This window comes from Antechinus flavipes, chromosome 1 (assembly GCF_016432865.1).
Source record: "Antechinus flavipes isolate AdamAnt ecotype Samford, QLD, Australia chromosome 1, AdamAnt_v2, whole genome shotgun sequence".
NCBI lineage: Eukaryota > Metazoa > Chordata > Mammalia > Dasyuromorphia > Dasyuridae > Antechinus > Antechinus flavipes.
Genome location: NC_067398.1, coordinates 578,855,059 through 578,876,712, shown reverse-complemented (window position 1 = coordinate 578,876,712; position 21,654 = coordinate 578,855,059). Strand labels below are relative to the sequence as shown.

General features: G+C 35.8%; 1 protein-coding gene across 4 annotated transcripts in view; it reads right to left on the bottom strand.

The window, feature by feature from the left end:
* NDUFAF6 (NADH:ubiquinone oxidoreductase complex assembly factor 6) overlaps nt 1–17,371 on the bottom strand; it is a 40,975-nt gene extending 23,604 nt beyond the window's left edge. Inside the window, exons 1-4 of one of the 4 annotated variants that reach the window (XM_051970878.1) lie at nt 17,130–17,184; nt 16,040–16,095; nt 5,627–5,730; nt 33–155 (exon numbers count right to left, since the gene is read on the bottom strand). In XM_051970878.1, coding sequence (XP_051826838.1) covers nt 33–155; nt 5,627–5,647 — 144 coding nt within the window. In that variant the 5' untranslated portion in view covers nt 5,648–5,730; nt 16,040–16,095; nt 17,130–17,184. Of the gene's footprint in view, nt 1–32; nt 156–1,139; nt 2,444–5,626; nt 5,731–16,039; nt 16,096–17,129 lie in introns of those variants that run through there. The other 3 variants (XM_051970877.1, XM_051970879.1, XM_051970880.1) reach the window with 3 other exon arrangements.
* Between the last annotated feature and the right edge of the window lie 4,283 nt (nt 17,372–21,654).

The window sequence follows — 21,654 nt, the reverse complement described above, 5'->3', positions numbered from 1 at the left end:
CTACATTAAAAGGAATAAGAATTTTCTTTTACCTTCCATAGTTCAATGGCTACTGGCTGATGAGGTGGACTGTCAGAATATATATCTTCCACAGCTTTCTTCCAAAACTGCATTCGCATTTGGCCAATTGTTTTCTGAGAGATTGAATCTTTAACCTATGAAGAGAGTTTAAAACTTTAATAAATGCACTATTTATAGATATATTTAAGTATGCAGCTATGGAGATAATCAAATAATGATTCAGGTCAAAATTACAATTGGTTCTACACAACTGTTTCTGATTTCACCTCAAACTTGTATCAGTTAAGTTTTTATCACTATTAGTAATCTAAAGCCTTAGCTTTAGACAATTTTATTTTCTATCCGAAAAATCACTGAAGTCTATATTTTATAATTAGGATAGTATGGAGGAAACATGCATTTGCCAGCTGCTGGTAATGCATTTTTAAGTCTAAGTAACAGCCCTAAGGAATAGTACCTCATGTTCTCTCTTAATAAACTGTCAACCTCATGGCTCTCAGGATACTAGAAAAGAATTTAGCCCACATGTAAGAGAATGCTAGACAGCTCTATCTATCTGCCTTAGCTGATTAAAGCAGCAATGATGGTAGATAATTTTAGCAAAATTACTGTTTAGGAAAATCAGACCTGTACTTATTCAATGATAGTTTGGTGTAGTCCTCAGATATTTGTGAATAAACACCAAGACACCAAGTCCCAAATGTAATTGAAGATTGAATATGAAACTCAAAGATTTATTTATTAACTGATAAATATGGACCCATCAATTGGGGAATGGCTAAACGGGATGTGGCATATGAATGTGATATAATAATACTGCAGTGTAAGAAATGATGAAGGAAAAGTTTTCAGAAAAATCTGGGGAAATGTGTATGAACTAATACAAAGAGAAATAAGCCTAACCAGGAGAACAATTAATACTTACTATCTCAGGGAGGGTGAAAGTAAGGAGAAAAAAAAATGTTAAAAATTATTTTTACAAGTTATTGGGGAAAATATACATCTTTTTTTTTTTTTTAAAAGAGTAATTGAGCTAAGCAGGAGAATAATAGCAATGTTGTGAAGATAACTGAATGATTTAGTAACTCTTTTGATGACCGTGTTAGCACCCAGGATACCTTAGAATCAGCCGGAGTCAGGATCAGCAAAAGTCCTTAGTCTTTATTCTTGGTCTTTAGGGATAGAAGTGAAGGGGATGGAAGCAGAATTTCCGCAACCTCCTTCTTCCTCGTCCACAGCCAAAGTGACTCTGGCTAGTCTTACTTCACCCTCTAGTCCCTCCTACAATCTTCTGTATACACCAACCATCGAGCCAGCACAGGATAGTGGGAAGGGCCATTTTCCAAGCATATGGTTATAAATTATTGTGCAATCAGTAGTTAGCCTCAAGTGCTCGGCTGTCCTGACCTCAGTGCATCAATTCAAGAGTTTCAGCCCTCTACAAACTCTGACAGACACAATGAGCAACCACTACTCCAAAGAACTAATGATAAAGGTCAGGCTTAGAATCCAAATTGAAGCATGTTTTCTTCCCTTTCTTTGTTTTTTGATTTAGTTAATGAGGATTGGTCTTGCATAACTTTACATGTTTGTAATGTGCTTTGCTTTTCTTGCCCACTTGAATGAGTACAAGGGAAAGAAGAGAATTCAGAATTGAAAATAAAACTGAATTAAAAAGAAAAAAGAAAAAAACAAATTTTTAAGTGTGGGACAACTGAGTATTTTAAATGTTTTAATGGGAGGAAATAGGGATCTGCCAGGAACAAATAATTAACTTCTCTCTCCCCTTTGGCTTTAATTATTATCTCTATTCAGATGAGCTGAAGATTCAGATATACATTTCTAATCTCTCTCTTGAAATGGAGTCCTATTTCACCAACGTTTATTTTGCATTTCAAACTGGATGTCCTATAGGAATTTCAAATTCAGTGTCTAAAATAAAACTTTCTTTTTCCCTTTCCCTCTCCCCGTCAAATCTATTACTTCCTTCATCCAAATTTCACTATTACTGTCAAGGATACTACCATCTTTCAAGTCACCCAATCTTGATGTCATCCTCCTTCTTCTCCTTCTTCATACTACAAATCAATTAATCAGTTGCCAAACAATTTCATTTCTACTGCCACAACATCTCTTACTTCAATCTACTCTAGATCCACATGTCTACCACTTTAATCCAGGCCCTAATCATCTCTGGCTTGGACCCACTTTAATAACCTCCTAATCAGTCTTCCTGTCTTGAAACTTTTTTTTATTCCAATCCAGCCTTCACATTATTATCAAGCAATTTCTAAGTGCAAATCTAGCCATTTCACTAATAAGTTCAATAAATTCTAGCAGTTCTCTATTAATTCTAAAATCAAGAGCAAACTGTTGTTTGGCACTTAATGCCACTAACCTTACTACCAATATTTACAAACTTATTATACATTACTCTTTGGTGTCCCCCCCCCAAAAAAAAATTTTTTTTTTGGCCTTTTTCTTCCTCACCCACAATACTAACAAACTTCCATTTCTTTGACTCTGCACTGACTATCCAAAACACCTGGAATACATTCCATCTTCACCTCTATATTTCACGTAAGTACCCTGTATTTATTGATTTGTTTGTGTTACTTGCCTGATAAATTGTAATCTCCTTAAAAGTAGGGCCTTAAGTACCATCAACACCAAGCACAATTCTTGGCACAAAGTAGGCATTTAATAAGCACTTACTGACTGATAGAAAGCAAGATTTCTAGTAAGAGTAGCTTAAGGGATACTGATTGAATTTGTCGGGTGGACAGCTATTCAGTATGCAGTTTAGATCAGAAAGGAAATAGATTAATTTAGGGTCCAAAAGAAAAGGACAACAGAGGGAGAGGAAGAGAATAAGTATTTCTATTTCATCTACTACATGAAAGGCACTGAACAAAGCACTTTACAAAGCATTACCCTCATAACAATCCAGGGAGGTAGGTACTATTATTATCTTCATCATTTTACAATTGAGAAAACTAATACAAATAGAGGTTAAGTGACTTGCCAGTAACTGTATGAGGCTGAATTTGAACTCAGGTCTTCCTGACTCCAGGTCCAGAATTCTATCCACTGTGCCAAAAAAAAGCAACTTAAGCAAATGGTTCAGTCTTAAAACTGAAGAGACTGAATGCAAGAATAGCATTTCAAGGAGCTAGGCCTACAGGAAAGGCCTCTGAATTATTATTAAAGAGGGCCTAAATGAGGCTGTTTAACGGTTTAAATACCATTATCTGCAATTTCTCTATTAATCCCAGCTTGGCCCCACAAATCTTTTTACACAGTGATAGTTTTGTTGTAGACTTTAACATAATGTGTACTGGATTATAGTTGCAAAGCAGAAGTTAAAAAAATAAAAAGCTGTGGCCCAAGGCAGAGAATCCATTCCCTTTACTTTATGCCCTTGAGCTACAACAACAAAATCTTATCTGAGCTAAGCAGAATAAGATTGGGAGACCAGCTGGGCAATCCTGCAATCCATTTTGGGTACAACTTGTCCCTTGACTGTGGTAGAGTAAGTCTTCCTAGCAGATTTTGAGAATGCAAAGTCTAGTCAGCACAGTATTTCATTCCTCTGGTACCAATGGGACATTGGAAGGTCAACTTAGCAGCTGTATTCCTGAATATGTCTCCCAGATATTTCTAGATTTTCTAATTTCCATCCATTTCTAATGCTAGGGTGACTATAAACTTTGAGAGAATGAAAGAGAAGACAAGAAGTATTAGGTCACATTCTGAGGAATATAAAAGATGACATTTTAAAACAAGTTCTAAGGAGACATTAAGTACTACAGCCAGGGCACTGTCAAAGAAAATTTTAAATTGTTCTTTAGTGTATACAAAATTCACCCCAAAATACCTATTCCAGGTCAAAGTCTACTCAGCACCTGAAAAAAATAAAGATCTCTTTTTTCACAAATTCAGAGACACTATCAGCAAATAATTAATATTTGGCATTACATGTCATTTAAAATTGGAGGAGGAAACCCTATTCTTATTTTCAAAACTTAGGACAAGTTGCTTAACTGTAGATAAATAGTTGCCTATAAATGAAAATTTCCCTTCAAATAGAACATCTCCTCTTTATGGTGTGATGTTAGATGCTAGCTTGCTAACTTTTAGGAGGCAAATTGCTCTCCCTACAGTTTCCCATTTTTCACTGTTTCTATACATCAGTCAATACAGCTTTTCTATCAAGGATGCAGAGAATAAAGTTCAACTTAATAAACAATCCTGTTTAAAACTGCAAGTAGTTATTGGCTTTATATTAAAAAAAAAAATCCTGCATACTCATATGTACGATGTAGCAAAAAATTTTCACAACACAATCTGAGGAATAAGCACAAAAAGCACAAAACCCAACATCACATAATAAAAACTAAACTCATTTTACTGTACTATTTCTTACTCAAACAATTTCTCAGTATTATTCCCAAGATAAAAGGAAGTGTGGACAGAGGTCTTGCCCCAGAACCACAGAGACTTGGGTTCCAATCATATCTCACACACTCATCAGTGGTGTGGTCCTGGCAAGTCACAGGCTATCTAGAGGGCTCAGGCAAATGTCCTAGATTGTAAAGCACAGAATCAGCATTTAGCATTAGCAGAGGAAGCTTCCTATCCAGAAACTAAAATCCCAGTTCTGGACAAAAAGAAAAAAAATAAATCCCAAATCTTGTGACTGACAGGGAATGAGAAAGCAAGCAAACTTCAGAGACACCTGTATAACTGCTACAAACCACTTATTTCTGAAAAATTTCTATCATAACATTTTCTTTGCTAAATTGAAAGACTAAGAATAAATTACCAAGTAGGAGATACACAAGACAGAGCAAAATCCTGGAGTCAGGAAGCCCTGTATTTGAATCCAGCCTCAGATTCTTACTCATTGTGTGACTACAGGCAAGTCACTTAACCTGTCTGCAAGAGTTTCCTCATGTATAAAATAGGAATGATAAAGCCTATTTCCCAGCAATATTGTGAGAATCAAATGAAATAATAATTGTAAAGTGTCTGGCACACAGAAAATGCTATAAAAATGTTAGATATTATATTTCTTATTCTTCTTGTTTTTGCTGTGTTACGCCTGATAAATGTTATTTATTAGCAACTTTTGTAATCATAACAATTCACTGGCAATACACATTATTTGCAAGAATAAGCAAATACTGATAAAGTAACTTTTCGTTTTCATCACTGGGCTTATTAGCTCTCTAGTCTATCTTTCACATTTCAATTAATATCTTTACAAGTTTAAATTCCCATAATGCTTAATAGGCTGAATCTGAATACATAGTAGATGCTCAAGTACTTATGGATTTAATTTTGCCTAACTTAGAAAACTGAATTATCCAGATGATAATTTTAGTTCTTCAATTCACTTTTAAGCAATAATAATGCCAAGGTAATAAAACAGTTTAAAGTTTTATTTAGGAATTACTTGGTAGTGAACTAGAGGTGAGATACTTCAGTTTTTATTACTTGTAAAGATATTTTAATTTGTATATGTGTGTTTTTTACTATACAGACTTTAACCTTAAATTAAAACATTAACATTTTCAGTTGATTATTTTAATTATTTTAATACCAGCCTGAGCCAGTTCCACATTGAAGGCTCTCAATGCAAAAGCAGAGCTTCGGGCTTCTGCAGGCAGGAGCAGACAACATAAATATCCTTCATAGTCTCGTTTTCTACAAACAGAAAAACAAACAAAAAGTGATCAGTTGCTTTCCAAATTCTACATAAACATACATCTGGCATGTTAATTTATAAACAGTGAACTTTCAAATGAGGTCAAGATCAGTGTGAAAAAAATTTATTTATCCAGACACAAATTAGGAATCTCACAATGTTGTTGTTGTTTTAAGTGCTGTACTGAAATTTCTCGTTTTACTTCTCAAGGCCAAATACAAAGAAACTACACCTCAGAATACTTTCTAACATAGAGTCAACTTTTCAAAACATTAAGAAAAAAAGATAGGAAAATATTACAAGTGTTTTGGTTTTTTGAAATTGCCAGATATTTTGAGGCCAGTTTTTTTTTTAAATGGTAGCTAAGTGGGTACAGCGGATGGGATGCTGATCTGAAATCAAGAAGACTCATTTTTTTTAAGTTCAAGTCTGGCCTCAGACATTTACTAGCTGTGTGGCTTTGTGTAAGTCACTTAAACCTATTTGCCTCAGTTTCTTCAGGAGAAGGAAATGTACCACTCTAATATCTTTACCAAGAAAACCCCAAATAGGGTCACAGAGAATCAGACATGATTGAAAAACAACTTAACAACAAAGTTTAAAAATATTCAATATACTCTGATTGTCTTAATACAGCACCTAGAATTTAAACTCTTTCAGAACCACTATTGCTTAAATAATCAAATAGTTACAGAAACAGAAATCAAATTACAAAAATATACTACAGTACTCTTTCCATTATATTTTATCATTTGAAATAATTTATACATTGAGTTCCTTCTTTTTTTATTTCAGAAAACAACAACAACATGATGCAGTATTCTATGGACTTTAAGGGGAAGCAATCTTTGTCCAATTCTGATACCTTCTTTTAGCATTATAGTGGCAATAACAAGTGATATAAAACAACAATGTGATTTCTGCCACTAGGTGGCGCCATTTCTTCTTTTTTTTTTTTTTAAAGCCAAGCAAAACATGTCATGTTACACAGAAAAGAATCATGCCCTCAGCTGCTTTTCTCTTGGAGAATTTAACTTGCTATCAATTTCAAAAATACTTCTGGGTTCAGTTTCTTAGAATAAAGAGTTCTATATAATTACTTATCTAATATAAAGTAACTTTTGTGGTTTATAAGAAAAATCTAAAAATAAGCATTAGAAAGCTTATTTTCAAGCCCTCAGGATTGAGTCCAGATAACCCCTAAGAGAAAATGTTACGGCTTATATCTGCATCTCTGCTAAGATAGATCACAGACGTTGAATTCCCAATCCCTATATTTTTGTCCACCTGCATTTTTGATTTCCTTCACAGGATAATTGTACAATATTTCAGAGTCCGATTCTTTTTGTACAGCAAAATAACAGTTTGGTCATGTATACTTATTTTGTATTTAATTTATACTTTAATATACTTAACATGTATTGGTCACCCTGCCATCTTGGGGTGGGGGTCGGGGGGAAGGAGGGGAAAAATTGGAACAAAAGGTTTGGCAATTGTCAATGCTGTAAAATTACCCATACATATAACTTATAAATAAAAAGCTATTAAAAAAAAAAAAAAAGGAATGTGCAAAGAAGTTAAGAAAATTGTAAAATTGTCATACAAGTGACATCCAGAATATCTCTCTCACACACACACACAATTGGGGTTAAGTGATTTGCCCAGGAATTATTAAGTTTTCTGAGATCGGATTTGAAATCAGTCCTTCGTGAGTTCAGGCCAGCGCTCTGTCGACTGTGTCATCTAGCTACCCTGCTTTTTCTGCTTTTTGATAAAAATTTGTTATTACTTTACTAACATATCTATCATATTCCATACTCCTTGCCATATTCATATGCCCTTCCACAACACAGAATAACTAGAAAAGCACTAGTCACATCGTATGGCTTCATGATCTTTTTCCTATTATTTTCTTTAATGTGATATAATTACAACAGGAGACTACAAAAAAGTGAAACTAACAAACAGTAAAGAATTTTCCTCCCATTTATTTTGTTATCTTAGCATCATTAATATTTAAGATATAACCAATTTGCAGCAAGAAATTTACTATAAGGTAAAAATTACATTAATTTAAATTAAATCACCTAAGCTCTACCAACAATAAGTTATCAGTGGAAAGCTGTCTTCAAAATCTTCCTTTTCTCTTTTTAACTCAACATAATATCAAATAGAGACTGATTTGATACTTAATGGCAGGGCTTTGTCCATAACGTAAATAACCTAATTTCTGGGTTAAGAACACAAATTTTACAGTCTTGGCATAGAAAGACTAACATAATGATTGCTTTTGCAAAAAAAAAAAATTTATCTGGGGAATAAAAAATTGTGGTTGTATGTTTGTATTTGGAGAGATGGAAGGAAGGACAAGAGGGGGAAAGAAGAGAGAGAGAGAGAGAAAGAGAAAGAAAAAGATCTAAATAGATAAGACCAGAGAGAAAGAGAGGGAGAAGAAAAGAGGAAGGGAGAGAAGGAGGGAAGAAGAGAGACAGAAAGAGACAGAGAGAATGAATGCCTACGTCTTATATCTTAAATGCCTTCAGCGATATTTTCTTCTACAAATTTCTTATAGAATATTTTGTGAATGGCTGTTTTTATTGTTCCTTTGCTCGATTCATCTTTGTACAGGATTTAATTCCCCATTTGATTGTAAGATCCTTGAGAACAAGGATTGTTTTTTCATTTTTTGTATTTTGTGAATAATATTTTGTAGTTATTTAATATCTATTTGTTCAACCAATCAACAAATATTTTTTAATCATGTACTATATACAGACACTCTGAACTGGGGATACAAATACAAATAATCAAAAAACTCCTGAATTCAATTCTGAATTGAATTGATTCAAGGGAATCATGTTTTTTTCTTTATGATATTCTAAAAACTTCCTGATCTTTAAGCTCCAATCTGAGGTAGTCCCTTACATGGATTCTGAATTTAAAAAATGTTTTAAGGCACTTGAGATGCAGAATGACCTGGTGTTTAAAAAAACAAACAAACAAACAAACAAACAAAACAGTGTCTCAGGAATTGAAGATTGAAATCTTTTCCTCAGCTTGGCTGATTACACACATCTTTATTTTATCAAATAAAAACTGTTATTTGTTCTTGTTCTCCAGAAGATTAATGGTATATGTGAAATACTTCAATTTCTCAAAAGAAAACATTGCATGAATTCATATCATTGTGCACTACTGTCCTGCTTATCTTTGAAACATTTTAGGTGGCTGAATCCTTGCAAAGATGTACATCTGACAAGATCAAGAGGTCTCTGCTTCAAATCTAGTAATTCTTTTTGGCTACCTCAAATTTTATTAACTCAAGCTACTCTAAAAATTTCAATTCCTGTCTCTTCTTAGTGTCATCCCAACAAACCTGCTAAGTGACAGAAGAAACTAGTGACGGCTCCCAGCCTTTTATTAAAGCTTACTTTTCATTTAAACTCAACAGAATGAAATTATTGAAAAATTCCAATTTGCCTCTATGCCTTCTCTTCTGGAGCCAATGTTGCCTTGATTTGCTAGTCCATTCTTTCTCTGTACACCCTATGAATCCCAATGTAACCTAAAAACTCAATGATGCCCAAATCTTCCTACACTTATGCAATGATGATAGAATGTACTCTTATAAAACATTCTTGAGATGTTCTATAACATCCTAACCCACTTTCAAGGATACAGGCTTAGCAATAAAGGACTCTGGGATGACACAAAATCCAGTGATGGCAGTGGGGAGGGGACTTTATCAACGAGAAATGTCCAGTAAGTCAGGAAGAATCATCCAGTCAGGAAATTTTAAAGAGTGAAAAGATCCCCTCTCTATCTCTCTTCTTCATAAAGTGTGGCATGAAACTCTTTCTAGAACTTCTTGGGAGAAGGGGAAGCAGAGAAATGTAGCTATCTATAGTGGCTGCCTGCATATGGCAAAGAGTGCATTCTGCTCAGTTCCAGGACCTACGGGTATGCTCTACTTTCATTACACTTTTAAAAGCTCTACTTAAACCCACCACTCCCTCAGACCAGCATCTACATTTCTCTCATAGCCAAATCCCGAATATTGTCATCTATCTTCTTTGTTTTTCTTCATTTTCTCTTCTCCCACTTACTTCCCAAGCCATTGAATTCTGGCTATGGACATCACCTTTCAAGAAAAATGATCTCTATAATGTTATCAACAATCATAACTGCTCAATCCAATGGCCTCTCCTTAGTCCTCCTCCTCCTTAACCTCTACATAACATGTAACAGTTCTGACTGTTCTCTACTGTCTTCTCTCTGAGAAACTAATCTCTTCTGTGCCTTCTCCTACTTCTCAGAATTCCTCAGCCTCTTCTGGTGGACCATCACTCACGTTTCATCTCCTAACCACAGGAGTCCTCCAGAGCTTTACTCTGGTTATTCTATTCTTTTCTTTTCTTTTCTTCCTATATTCTCTTGTTGCTACTACTTCCCATGTGCTCAAATATCATTTATATATCTAGTTCTAGTCTCTCTCTCTCTCTCAAGTTTCATTCTCACATCACCAACTATCTCCTGGATATCTCACAGGTATCTCAAACTCAACCATGATCAAAAAGAACTCTAGTTCTTCCTCTTTAAAAATCCATCCCCTCCTCCAATCTTGACTCTTTCTGTTAAAGGTATAAGATATTTCTACTCTCCAAAGTTCTCAGCCTTCTTTCCTTCTCCCTTCACTCCAATATTCAATCATCTGACAAGTCTGGATGGTTCTACTACACACTCTCTCTCCCACTGGTTGTCTTCCTTCTACTAATGTTATCCCCTTTTTGAGGCCCCATCTCATCTGGGCAGCACGGTGAAGTGAAAATAGCAATAATCACCCCAGATATACTAGCTATGTGACCCTGGGCAAGTTGATTAATCTTACTTGACTTCTTTTGTAAAATGAGGAGACTCAGGTGACTTCCATGATTCAATCATTCAAATCTATAATTCTATGATCTGTGATCCTGTGACTATTAAAGCAGTCTTCTAATTGACTCCTGGCTTCCAGTGTCTTTCTTCACTATCCTCCACACAGCTGTAAAATAATCTTCTTAAAGCACAAATCTATCATGTCAATGTCCTGATGAATAAAATACAAATTCCTTTGCTTGGAATTTAAAGCTCTTCAAAATTTGGTTCCAGTTTACCTCTCTAGCTTTATTTTACGGCTTTCCTCTTCCTCCTCCCCGTCTCCCATCTTCACATATTCTATGTCTCAAACCTGGAAATCTGCAGTTTCCTGAACATGGAATTTTGTGTTTTTTGCCCGTTATTCATGTCCTTGCCTGGAATGCACTTCCTCCTTAGAGAATTCTTGAATTTCTTAAAAGCTCAGTTTACATGCAATCTCTGAGATAAAGCTTTTTATGATTCCTACAACTGTTAGAACTTTCTTTCTCTTCAAATTTTCAAGGAAATATTTGCCTATTTATGTTAGATCATATTCCACCTACCTAGTCCAAGGGCCATTACAATCTCAAATTTGCCTCTTCAACTACCACCTCTAAGCATACTTGTTGTATGAAGTTAGGACTTCACACATGGTATCCACTTAATAATTTAACTAGTAGCTACAAAAGCTGATCCTCTCTTAAGACTTTTTGGCTCTTCTGAACATTACCACAACTAGATTAAATTACTTGTGATTAGTAAAAATATAATTAGATGATTTTTGCTCAAGCTATTTCCTGAACTTGAAATACTCTTTAGTACATCTTATCCCTTGCCTGTTGAAATATTATCTTTCAAAAACTAGCTTGAATGTCACTTATTGAATTACTCTCTGAGTTCCTATTTAGTATTATAATGATATGTGTAAGTATCTCAGGCAGCAAGGTGGCACAATGAATAGTATCAGACCTGCCGAAATGAAGATTCTTCTCCCTGGGTTCAAATGCAGCCTCAGACACTTACTAGTTTTGTGACTCTGTTAAGTCACTTAACCCTGTTTGCCTCAGTTTCCTCATCTGTAAAATTAGTTGGAGAAGGAAATGGCCAACCATTCTTGTATCTTTGCCAAAGAAACCCCCAAAGGGATCGTGAAAAGTAGAACATGACTGAAAAATGACTGAACAATAAAAAAGTATTGCTTCAGTCTACTTCTGTCTTTGTTCAATCCAATTCAATAAGCCTTCTATGCATTGCAGTATGTATTGGGAATATAAAGTCAAAAAAATGGAACCTACGTAGAGGAGTGAAGGGAAGAAGAGTAAGTCAAGTTCAAAGTATATGTAGTAAATTAATCGGTGGAGGCAGGATTGTGAAGAAGATACTTATTAAATGTTTGTTAAATTAAAATGAATATAATATTCTAGAGGCAAAAGGTTGTCACTGAAGTAGGGGAATAAAATGGTCAGATCTATGCTTTATGAATATTAATTTGACTAGAAGGGCATTGCAGTAGTTCAAATGAAAGGAAATGAAAAGGCAAAAGGATGGCCTGACCTAATTAATTGAATAGACAGAAACCCCACCACCACCACCACCAAAACTAATATGAGAGAATGTACAAGTAGAACAAGATTTGGTGATAAACTGGATAATAGGGTTAAGGGAGAGTAAAAAGTCATTAAGTGTAAGGTTGTGAAAATTTCATATTTCAAATATTCATTTGTGAAAATGAATGAAGTAGAGAAATTATAGAAGTGGTAGGAGGAAAAGATAATTTGATTTAGAACATTACATTTGAGATATTATAGGACATCTAGAAGTTATGAAGAAGCCATCTGGTAATGAAGAACAGGATCTCAAGACAGAATGACTATAAGTAAACTTGGAACTCACTCTCATGGAGATGATCATTGAATTAATAGATGTAGATATTAATCAATGAGCATTTATTAAATATCTATGACCTCCAGGCTTGGACATACTTCTCCAATGCATATCTCATATTCTGTCTTGTATTAAATGCATATGCCTAATCTGCTCCCTTGAAGGCAGACTTACCTTATCTTTGTTTATTAAACACAATTCAATGGCACCTAAATGTCTGCTGAATAGTGAAGTGAACAGAACTAGAACATTGTACACAGTTAACAGCAATATTGTTTGATGAAGAAGTGTCAATTATTTAGCTATTCTCAGCAATACAATAACGAAAGATAATCCCAAAGGACGAAAGATAAAGCACACTATTCCTCCAAAGAACTGATATTGTTTATACAGATTTCACATCCTATTTTTCACGCTCATTTTTTTTTAATCCAAGTCTTCTTATACAAAGTGTCCAATATGGAAATGTTATACATAATTGCACTTGTATAACCTGTATCTGACTGCTTACCCTCTCAAGGGGGCAGAAGAAAGGGAGAGATGGAAGGAAAAAATTTGGAACTCAAAAACTTTTAAATAAAAATGTTTTTTAATAAATGTCTGCTGAATCAGATTATGAATTCTATATAGGCAGATGTCAACTCATCCCAATACTTACCCCAGTAAGCTAACACACTGAATTGCACTTAGTAAGCAATCAATAAAATAATAACAATAAAAATGTATTCAATTCAATAAATATTTTTTTAAAAAACACAGGAAAAAATATGTCCAAGATAAAGGCATGCAGTAATATTTGATGTTAAGTATTGATTTGGAGGAGCAGCTAGAGTGCCAGCCCTGAAGTCAGGAGGACCTGAGTTTTAGCCTGGCTTCAGTCACTTAATACCTCCTAGCCATGTGACACTGGGCAAGTCACTTAACTTCAATTGCCTCAGCAATACTCAGAAGTATTGATTTTTGTTGAAATTAACCTTGTTATAACATAAGGCCCTATCAAAAGGCTTTCATTTTAAAAAGGATAGTATCTTACAATAAGTCAAAAAGCTTGCTATGTGCCAAGCACTGCCCTAATACTGGGTATATAGTATACATATATTTATATGTTTTATATTTATACATATATATATTTGGGTATACAAATAAATGCAAAACTATGGTCACTTTCCTCAATGTTTCTTATTCTAATGGTACAAACAACATGCAAATAACCATGTACATAACAATATAAATGGAAAATAATCTCAAAGCAATTCATAACAAAGGGCTATCAAACTGTATATACCCTTTGATCCAGCAGTGTCTCTATTAGGTCTGTATCTTAAACAGATTATAAAAAAGGGAAAAGGATTCAATGTGCAAAAATATTTGTAGTAGATCTTTTTGTAGTGACAAGGAAAGGATAATTTCAGAAAAGCTTGGAGAGACTTACATGAACTAATGCTAAGTAAAGTGAGTAGAATCAGAAGAACATAGTACATAATAACAGCAAAATTATACAATGATCAGTTCTGATGGATTTAGCTCTTTTCAACAATGAGGTGATTCGGGCCAATTCCAATAGACTTGTGATGGAGCCATCTAAATCCAGAAAGAGAACTGTGGGGACTGAATGTGGATCACAACATATATTTTCAACTTTTCATTGTTGTTTGCTTGCTTTTTTTTCCTCATTTTTTTTTTCTTTTTGATCTGATTTTTCTTGTGCAGCATGATAAATGTGGAAATGTTTAGAAGAATTGAAATCTTGAATCTTGAAAGAAGTATGAGAAGCTGGAAGGAGTATTAAAGATGGTAGTTCATTCAATTCAATCAGGACAGCCAGTGTAAAGACACAAAGATAGGAAATGTAGTATCTTAAGGGAGAAGCAAGTAGCCAAGTGAAGCTAAATCAAAGGAAGGGACCAAAAGTGTTGCAAAAGGCGTTAAGCACCAAAGAAAGGTGTTTATATTTAATCTCATATGTAATTGAAAGTCAATGGAGTTTATTGATCAGGTAGATGACATTATGAAAGCTGCATTTCAGGAATATTTTTATGGCTGCTGAATGGAAGATGAACTGGAATGGGTACAGATCTAAAGCAGGGAGACTAATTAGAAGGCTACAGCGAAAATCCAAGTATGACAAGATAAGGGCCCACATTAGGGCCCTGCTTAACTGAAGAGAAGGAACATAAACAACAACAGATATTGTAAAGGTAAAAACAAAATCTGGCTACAGATTGGCTACATGGAGTGAAAGCATGGAATCATAGATGACATTGAAGTTATAAACCTGGGTGAATGGAAGGGTGATGATGACTTATTTAAAAAATTTTGAAAGGGGATAGATATATTATATTTGAGATGCCTTTAGAACATGTAATTTAAAACATCTAAATGTCAGTTGATGATTGTGACTATCAATCAGGAGAGAAGTGGAGATTGGATATATAGATCTGGGAATCATCTCCAGAGATGATGGTTGAACCCACTGCAATTGATGAGATCATCAAGCAAGATAGTATGAAGAGAAATGAAAAGGCATAGGGCAGAGCCTATAGGGACACCAAAGTCAATAGATATGATCTGAATGAGGACTCAGCAAATAAAAATGAAAAGCATTAAAGTCAGGTGAGAGGAGATCCAAGATAGAATAAAGCCATAAAAATTTAGGAGAAAATATGCAAGAGGAAATGGTGATTAACAAAGTCAAAGGTTGAAAGAGGTCAAGAAGGATGATGACTACAAAAAGGCTAGTATATTTAACAATTAAGAAATCATTAATAACTTTGGCTAGAGCAGCTTCAATTGCATGATGAGATTGAAGGCCTTCCTCAAGTCCCAATTAAAATCCCATTAGGAAGTCTTTCCTAATCCTTGTAAATTCTTGTGCCTTTCCTCTATTAATTATTTTATCCTGCATATATCCTGCTGGTTTGTGACTTTTCATTTGATTATGATCTCCTTCATTAAATTGTGAATTCTATGAGAGCTGTCTTTTGCCCTTTTTTGTATTCCCAGTGCTTAGCACAGTGCCTGGTACATAGTAGGGTTTTAAAAGTGTTTATTGACTGCTTGATTTAGCCCTCCCTTTCCCAAAATTGATCACAGTAAAGTAAAATCTCAATGTGGCTAACCTCGTAGTAGCAAACAGTCCTGCTTAAATGAATGGAAGACATTGCCAACCTTCATCAAATGCTACATCTTCTAAATTCTATTTCTACATAAACCCTCATATCTTACCTTTCTCTCCAGTCACCCTACAAAAAAGTCTATTCAACCTCTCATAATCTTTTTGCCTGGCCTGCAGGAACAATCAATAAATTGCTATACCTGTGTCCAACCTTTTCAATGCATCATAGATATCAAAAGGGTATTCCCAAAGTATGAAAGTTACCATGTCACTCTCCCATTGAAAAAGATAGTGACTCCCATTTATCTCTAGCAAAAAATACCAACTTCATCACTTAAAACTCTTTACAATGATTCCAACCTGGGTTATTCCCCCTCACAATGGGACTAAACCGGATCATCTTGTCTACTTACTAGTTATTGTGATTCCAGGCAAGTTACTTAACCGATGCCTGCCTCAGTTTCCCCAACTGTAAAAATGGAGATAACAGCATTTAACTTGTGTGGATGTTACCATGTTCAAATGAGATATTTGTAAATCACTTATCACAATTTGGCATTTTAGATGCCACATAAAAAATATAAATGCAGGCAATTATTATTACAATTAGTATCTCCAAGTCTTTGAACAATTCTCTCCCTACAGCTGTGTGCATTGCTTCTTCCATCAACACTCTTAGAATTCCTAGTTTCCTCCGAAGCTTAGCTCAAGCTCAGCCTTTTCCTGAGCTTTTCCTTTTGTAAATATTTTACATTTACTTGTTCCTGTGACCCTTTACCAAAGTCCTCTTTCTATTAAGAAGGAAGTTTAAGGAGGGCAGGAGCTTAATAAGTGTTTGTTAAATGAATGCTTATTAGAATTAGATGCCCGTTGGTTAAGGAATGGCTAAACAAATTTCGGTAAATGGCTATAATCCCACATGGCTGTGCTGTAAGAAATGCCAAATATGAGGAATAAAGACAACCACGGAAGGAAATAAGAAATGATGCTGATGTAAGCCCAGACATGGAAAAAACACATTTAGTGATTACAAAAATGCAGCCAGAAGGAACCCCCCCCAAAAACGCCAAAGTGAATATCGCAGATTTATAAAGCACAAGGGCTGAAAAGAAAGGAGAAGGCACGCTCTGCCTTCCTGCCTTCCTGGGCGGAGGAGGGGGGCCCACGTGTGTTCTCCGACGTTCTGCAAGGGAATCAGTTATGCTCATTTTTTTTAAGTGTCTGAGTAGCGGAAAGAGAAGGACATTGTAGGGAATCATGGCGGTGTGAAAGACAAAAGACATTATTTTAAAATATTATTTTAAAACAAATAAATGAATGTTTGTTGCATTGAAGTGAAGCAGAGACCAAGGTCACAGCTGGGGCGGCTAGAGAGTCACTTCTGCGGCCCCGCTCATCCCTCCCCCGGGGCCGGTCTCTCCCTGCCCTCCCTCTCCGCAAACCCGGAGCCTGCCGGACTTGTGGGGGCGACGGCGGCGGCGGCGGCCTCGGACCGGAGCTCACCGGAGCAACTCCACGCAATACAGGTCACTGCCGGGGGCTTCCGTCCGGCTGGACGCGGTCGCGCTTCGTCCCAAGACCACGGGCGCCGGAAGCCCCCTCCCGTGGGCGCTCAGCGCCCGAGGCACAACTCGACCAAGAAGGCCGCAGCTGGAGCCGAGGCGGAGCGGGCCCATGCCCACACTCAGAGCGGAGGCCGCCATGACACCGGGCACCTCTAACCTTTTACCTTTCACACAGCCCCAGCGCGCCTGCGTAGCCCCGCCCCAACACTGCCTTCGTTTTTTCCCTCTTCCTCTTATCTCCTCTTCCTTTTTCTTTCTGTTTTCATCCCATCCCCCTTTTCTGCCCAGTCTCTCATTCTCCATTTCTCTCCCTTCTGAATCTCTTTCCACCTTATCTCCCCCTTTTGTCCTTTCCCTTCTGTGGATTTTCTGTTTCCTTCCTTTAATCCCATCTGTCCATCTCCATCTTCTCTCTCCCTTCTTTACTTGCTTCTCACATTCCTTCATTTTTCTCCCTTCCGTTGCCCCTCTGCCCCATCATTTCTTCTCCTTTCTCTCAAGTCAAGCCAATAGGCACTGATTAATCTCCTACTCTGTGTGTGTGTGCTAAGAGCTGGGGATAAAGATAAACATTTATTAAATACCTACTATGTACTAAAAAGCTAAAAGATAAGCATTTATTAAATACCTACTATGTACTAAAAAGCTAAAAGATAAGCATTTATTAAATACCTACTATGTACTAAAAAGCTAAAAGATAAGCATTTATTAAATACCTACTATGTACTAAAAAGCTAAAAGATAAACATTTATTAAATACCTACTATGTACTAAAAAGCTAAAAGATAAGCATTTATTAAATACCTACTATGTGCCAGGCATTATGCTAAGAACTAGAGCAAAAAGAAAATTCAAGAACAAAATTAAGCCAAATAAAAAATTGTGGATCAATCAATCAATAAACATTTATTAAATATTTTTCTGTTTGTACTATACTAAAGCAATAAGGATACAAAAAGTCAAAAAATAATCCTTGCATCCATCAACAGTCCCAGATATATAGCTGATACAACTCTGATGATAACGTGCAGAAGAAATTAAGAAGCCTCTTGATAAGTGTGAAAGAAAAGTATAAAAGTTTAACATTAAAAAAACTCAGGATAGATACTGATGCATTGTTGGTGGAGTATTGAACGAATCCAACCATTCTGGAGAGCAATCTGGAATTATGCCCCAAAAGTTATCAAACTATGCATACCCTTTGAGTCATCAGTGTTACTTCTGGGCTTATATCCCAAAGAGATACTAAAGAAGGGAAAGGGACTTGTATGTGCCAAAATGTTTGTGGCAGCCCTGTTTGTAGTGGCCAGAAACTAGAAAATGAATGGATGCCCATCAATTGGAGAATGGTTGAGTAAATTGTGGTATATGAATGTTATGGAATATTATTGTTCTGTAAGAAATGGTCAGCAGGATGAATACAGAGAGGCCTGGCGAGACTTACATGAACTGATGCTAAGTAAAATGACCAGAACCAGGAGATCATTATATACCTCAACAACGATACTGTATGAGGATGTATGCAGTGGTCCTCAAACTTTTAAATAGGGGGCCAGTTCACTGTCCCCCCAGACTGTTGGAGGGCCGGACTATAGTAAAAACAAAAACTTTGTTTTGTTGGCCTTTAAATAAAGAAACTTCATAGCCCTGGATGAGGGGGATAAACGTCCTCAGCTGCCGCATCTGGCCGCAGGCCGTAGTTTGAGGATCCCTGAATTGTATTCTGATGGAAGTGGATTTCTTCGACAAACAGACCTAACTCAGTTTCAATTGATCAATGATGGACAGAAACAGCTACACCCAAAGAAAGAACACTGGGAAACGAATGTAAACTGTTTGCATTTTTGTTTTTCTTCCCGGATTATTTATACCTTCTGAATCCAATTCTTCCTGTGCAACAGGAGAACTGTTTGGTTCTGCAAACATATATTGTATCTAAAATATACTGTGACATATTTAACATATAGGACTGCTTGCCATCTGGGGGAGGGAGGGCAAAAGTTGGAACAGAAGTGAGTGCAAGGGATAATGTTGTAAAAAATTACCCTGGCATGGGTTCTGTCAATAAAAAGTTATAGTTATTAAAAAAAAAAAAAAAACCCAGGATCTCAACAATTGGTCCTGACACTTCCTGACAAATAGAGGGAAAAGAAATGGAAGCCGAGTCAGATTTTATGTCCTTGGACTCAAAGATCACTGACCACCCAGCTGACAAGTCCATGTAATCAAAGCTATGGTTTTTACCAGTAGCAATGTATGGCAGTGAGAATTGGATTATAAAGACAACTAAGCTCTAAAGAACGTGTGCTTTCTAATTGTGGTGCTAGCAAATGATGCGAGTGTGGTCCCTTTAAGAATTGATTATTCCTTTCTTTCTGATTCTCAACCCCTCTTAGTTAATGCATTATCAATCAAGGACCTTCTGATTCACAAATCCTAGTCCCTTTGAATTCCAATAGAAGATCCAGATCTGAGCTAACTTGGGGCTACATCCACAGGCCCCTCTAGCTAAATCTCCCATTATGAGAGGGGCCAACCTAAGACTCCCTCTTTGCAGAGCTTCCAAACATGCCAGCCTTACGCCTGGCATGTCAGGACTTTCTGTCCACTGGACCCTCTGTCCCCATGCCCTTCTTCTCTCTACCTTCGCCTATTTTCTTAACTATACTTTAACCTTACTTCCAAACCCCATAATAAACCTCTTTTATCAATCTAGCTTTTCGGGCCAATAAATGCTTTTATTGGGGACTCGCGCTGACACTAGACTTTATTTAACTCCGTATCCTTGTGTTGAATCCAATGAGGTTGCAGAAGAACTCTATTTGACTCCCTGTACCCCAAACCTGACACTAGGCCTTAATTAAACCCTAATTTCATTTAGGTACCCCATATCTATCTCTCATCAAGAACATTTTTGAGAGTCCTTTGGATAGCAATAAGGTAAAATCAATTAATACTTAAAGAAATTAATTCAGACTATTCACTGGGAAGTCAAATACTAAAGCTAAAGTTTAAATACTTTGGCCACATGATGAGAAGTCAGGATTCATTGGAAAAGCCTCCGGTGTTAGGAAAGATTGAAGGCAAAGGAAAAAGGAAATGGCAGAGTATAATGAATAGAGAGTACCATGGAAACAACAAACATGAACTTGAACAGACTTTAAGAGATACTAGGAGATAAAAGACCCTGGTGTCTATGGTCTATGCCATAGACCTATGGGATCATAAGGAGTTGAACAAAAAAAGGAGAGGAAGAAAAATTTGGAACATAAGGTTTTGCAAAGATGATTGTTGAAAATGATCTTTGCATGTATTTGGAAAAATAAAATACTATTAATTTTTTTTAAAAAAAGAATTGGACAGGATTGAAATACTGAACAATTAGTCAAATAGCCTAGTCTACTGGGGAAAATAACAAATATAAAGCAAGCTCTATACAGGATAAATATGAAATAAATAGAAGACCCTCTAGAATTAAAAGGCATTTGAAGGAGACTTAATATGCTCTTAAATTGCTGAAAGTCTAATGAAGAAGACAATACGCTAATAACTATGTACAAACAAGATGGAAAGAAAATGAGAGAGGATTAATTGGAAGTGATCTCAGTCAGAAGACACTAAGATTAAGGAGGATTGGAAAGTGGAACTTTAGCTTCCCCTTGCCATATGTCCTACCTAAAAAACAATTTTTTTTTTTTGCTTTCCTTCCTCTTCCCTATGTTATTCCCTCAGAGCCTGAACAAAATATTTGTACGCCCTAGGCAAGACTGGAAAGTCACAGTCCCTGAATATTGTTTTCTACCACAGATTCTAAGGATTAAATGTAACAAAATTTGACAACATTAAATAAATTTTTGTGTCATAAAAGCAGAAATGTCTAGAATGGAAAATGTGTACCTATGTATGTCAGATTGTTTCCTGTCAGGGAGGGGGAAAGGAAAAAAAGGAAAGAAAAAAAATTTTGGAACTCAAAGATCTTACAAAAATCAATGTTAAAAAATATCTTTACATGTAATTGGAAAAATAAAATACTATTTTTAAAAAGTTTACATTTATAAAAAAATAATATTAGTAATACCTATGATCCTAGTGGCTTCTTCCGTGGGGCTCATAGGTCCAATAACCCAAATATTGCCTGATCAAAGCTAATCTAAAAGCTGTATGTCACTATTGTTATTATCTAAGCTTCTTAAAAGATTGCAATATTCCCACCAGCCACCAGAGGATGCTCAGTTAGATTGCTCCCCCTGCCACTACATCCTTGACTGCAAGCAATAACATCAATCAGCATTAAGCACTTTATGTTAAGAATTGTGAAAAATAAAATACATCTTGCCTTCAAAAAGTTTTCATTCTAATAAGTGAAAATGGACTATTATTCAACATATTAAAATATTAAACCTATGATATATATACAACTCATAAGCCCCAACTGTACATTTCTAAACTCCTCTCTAGATACA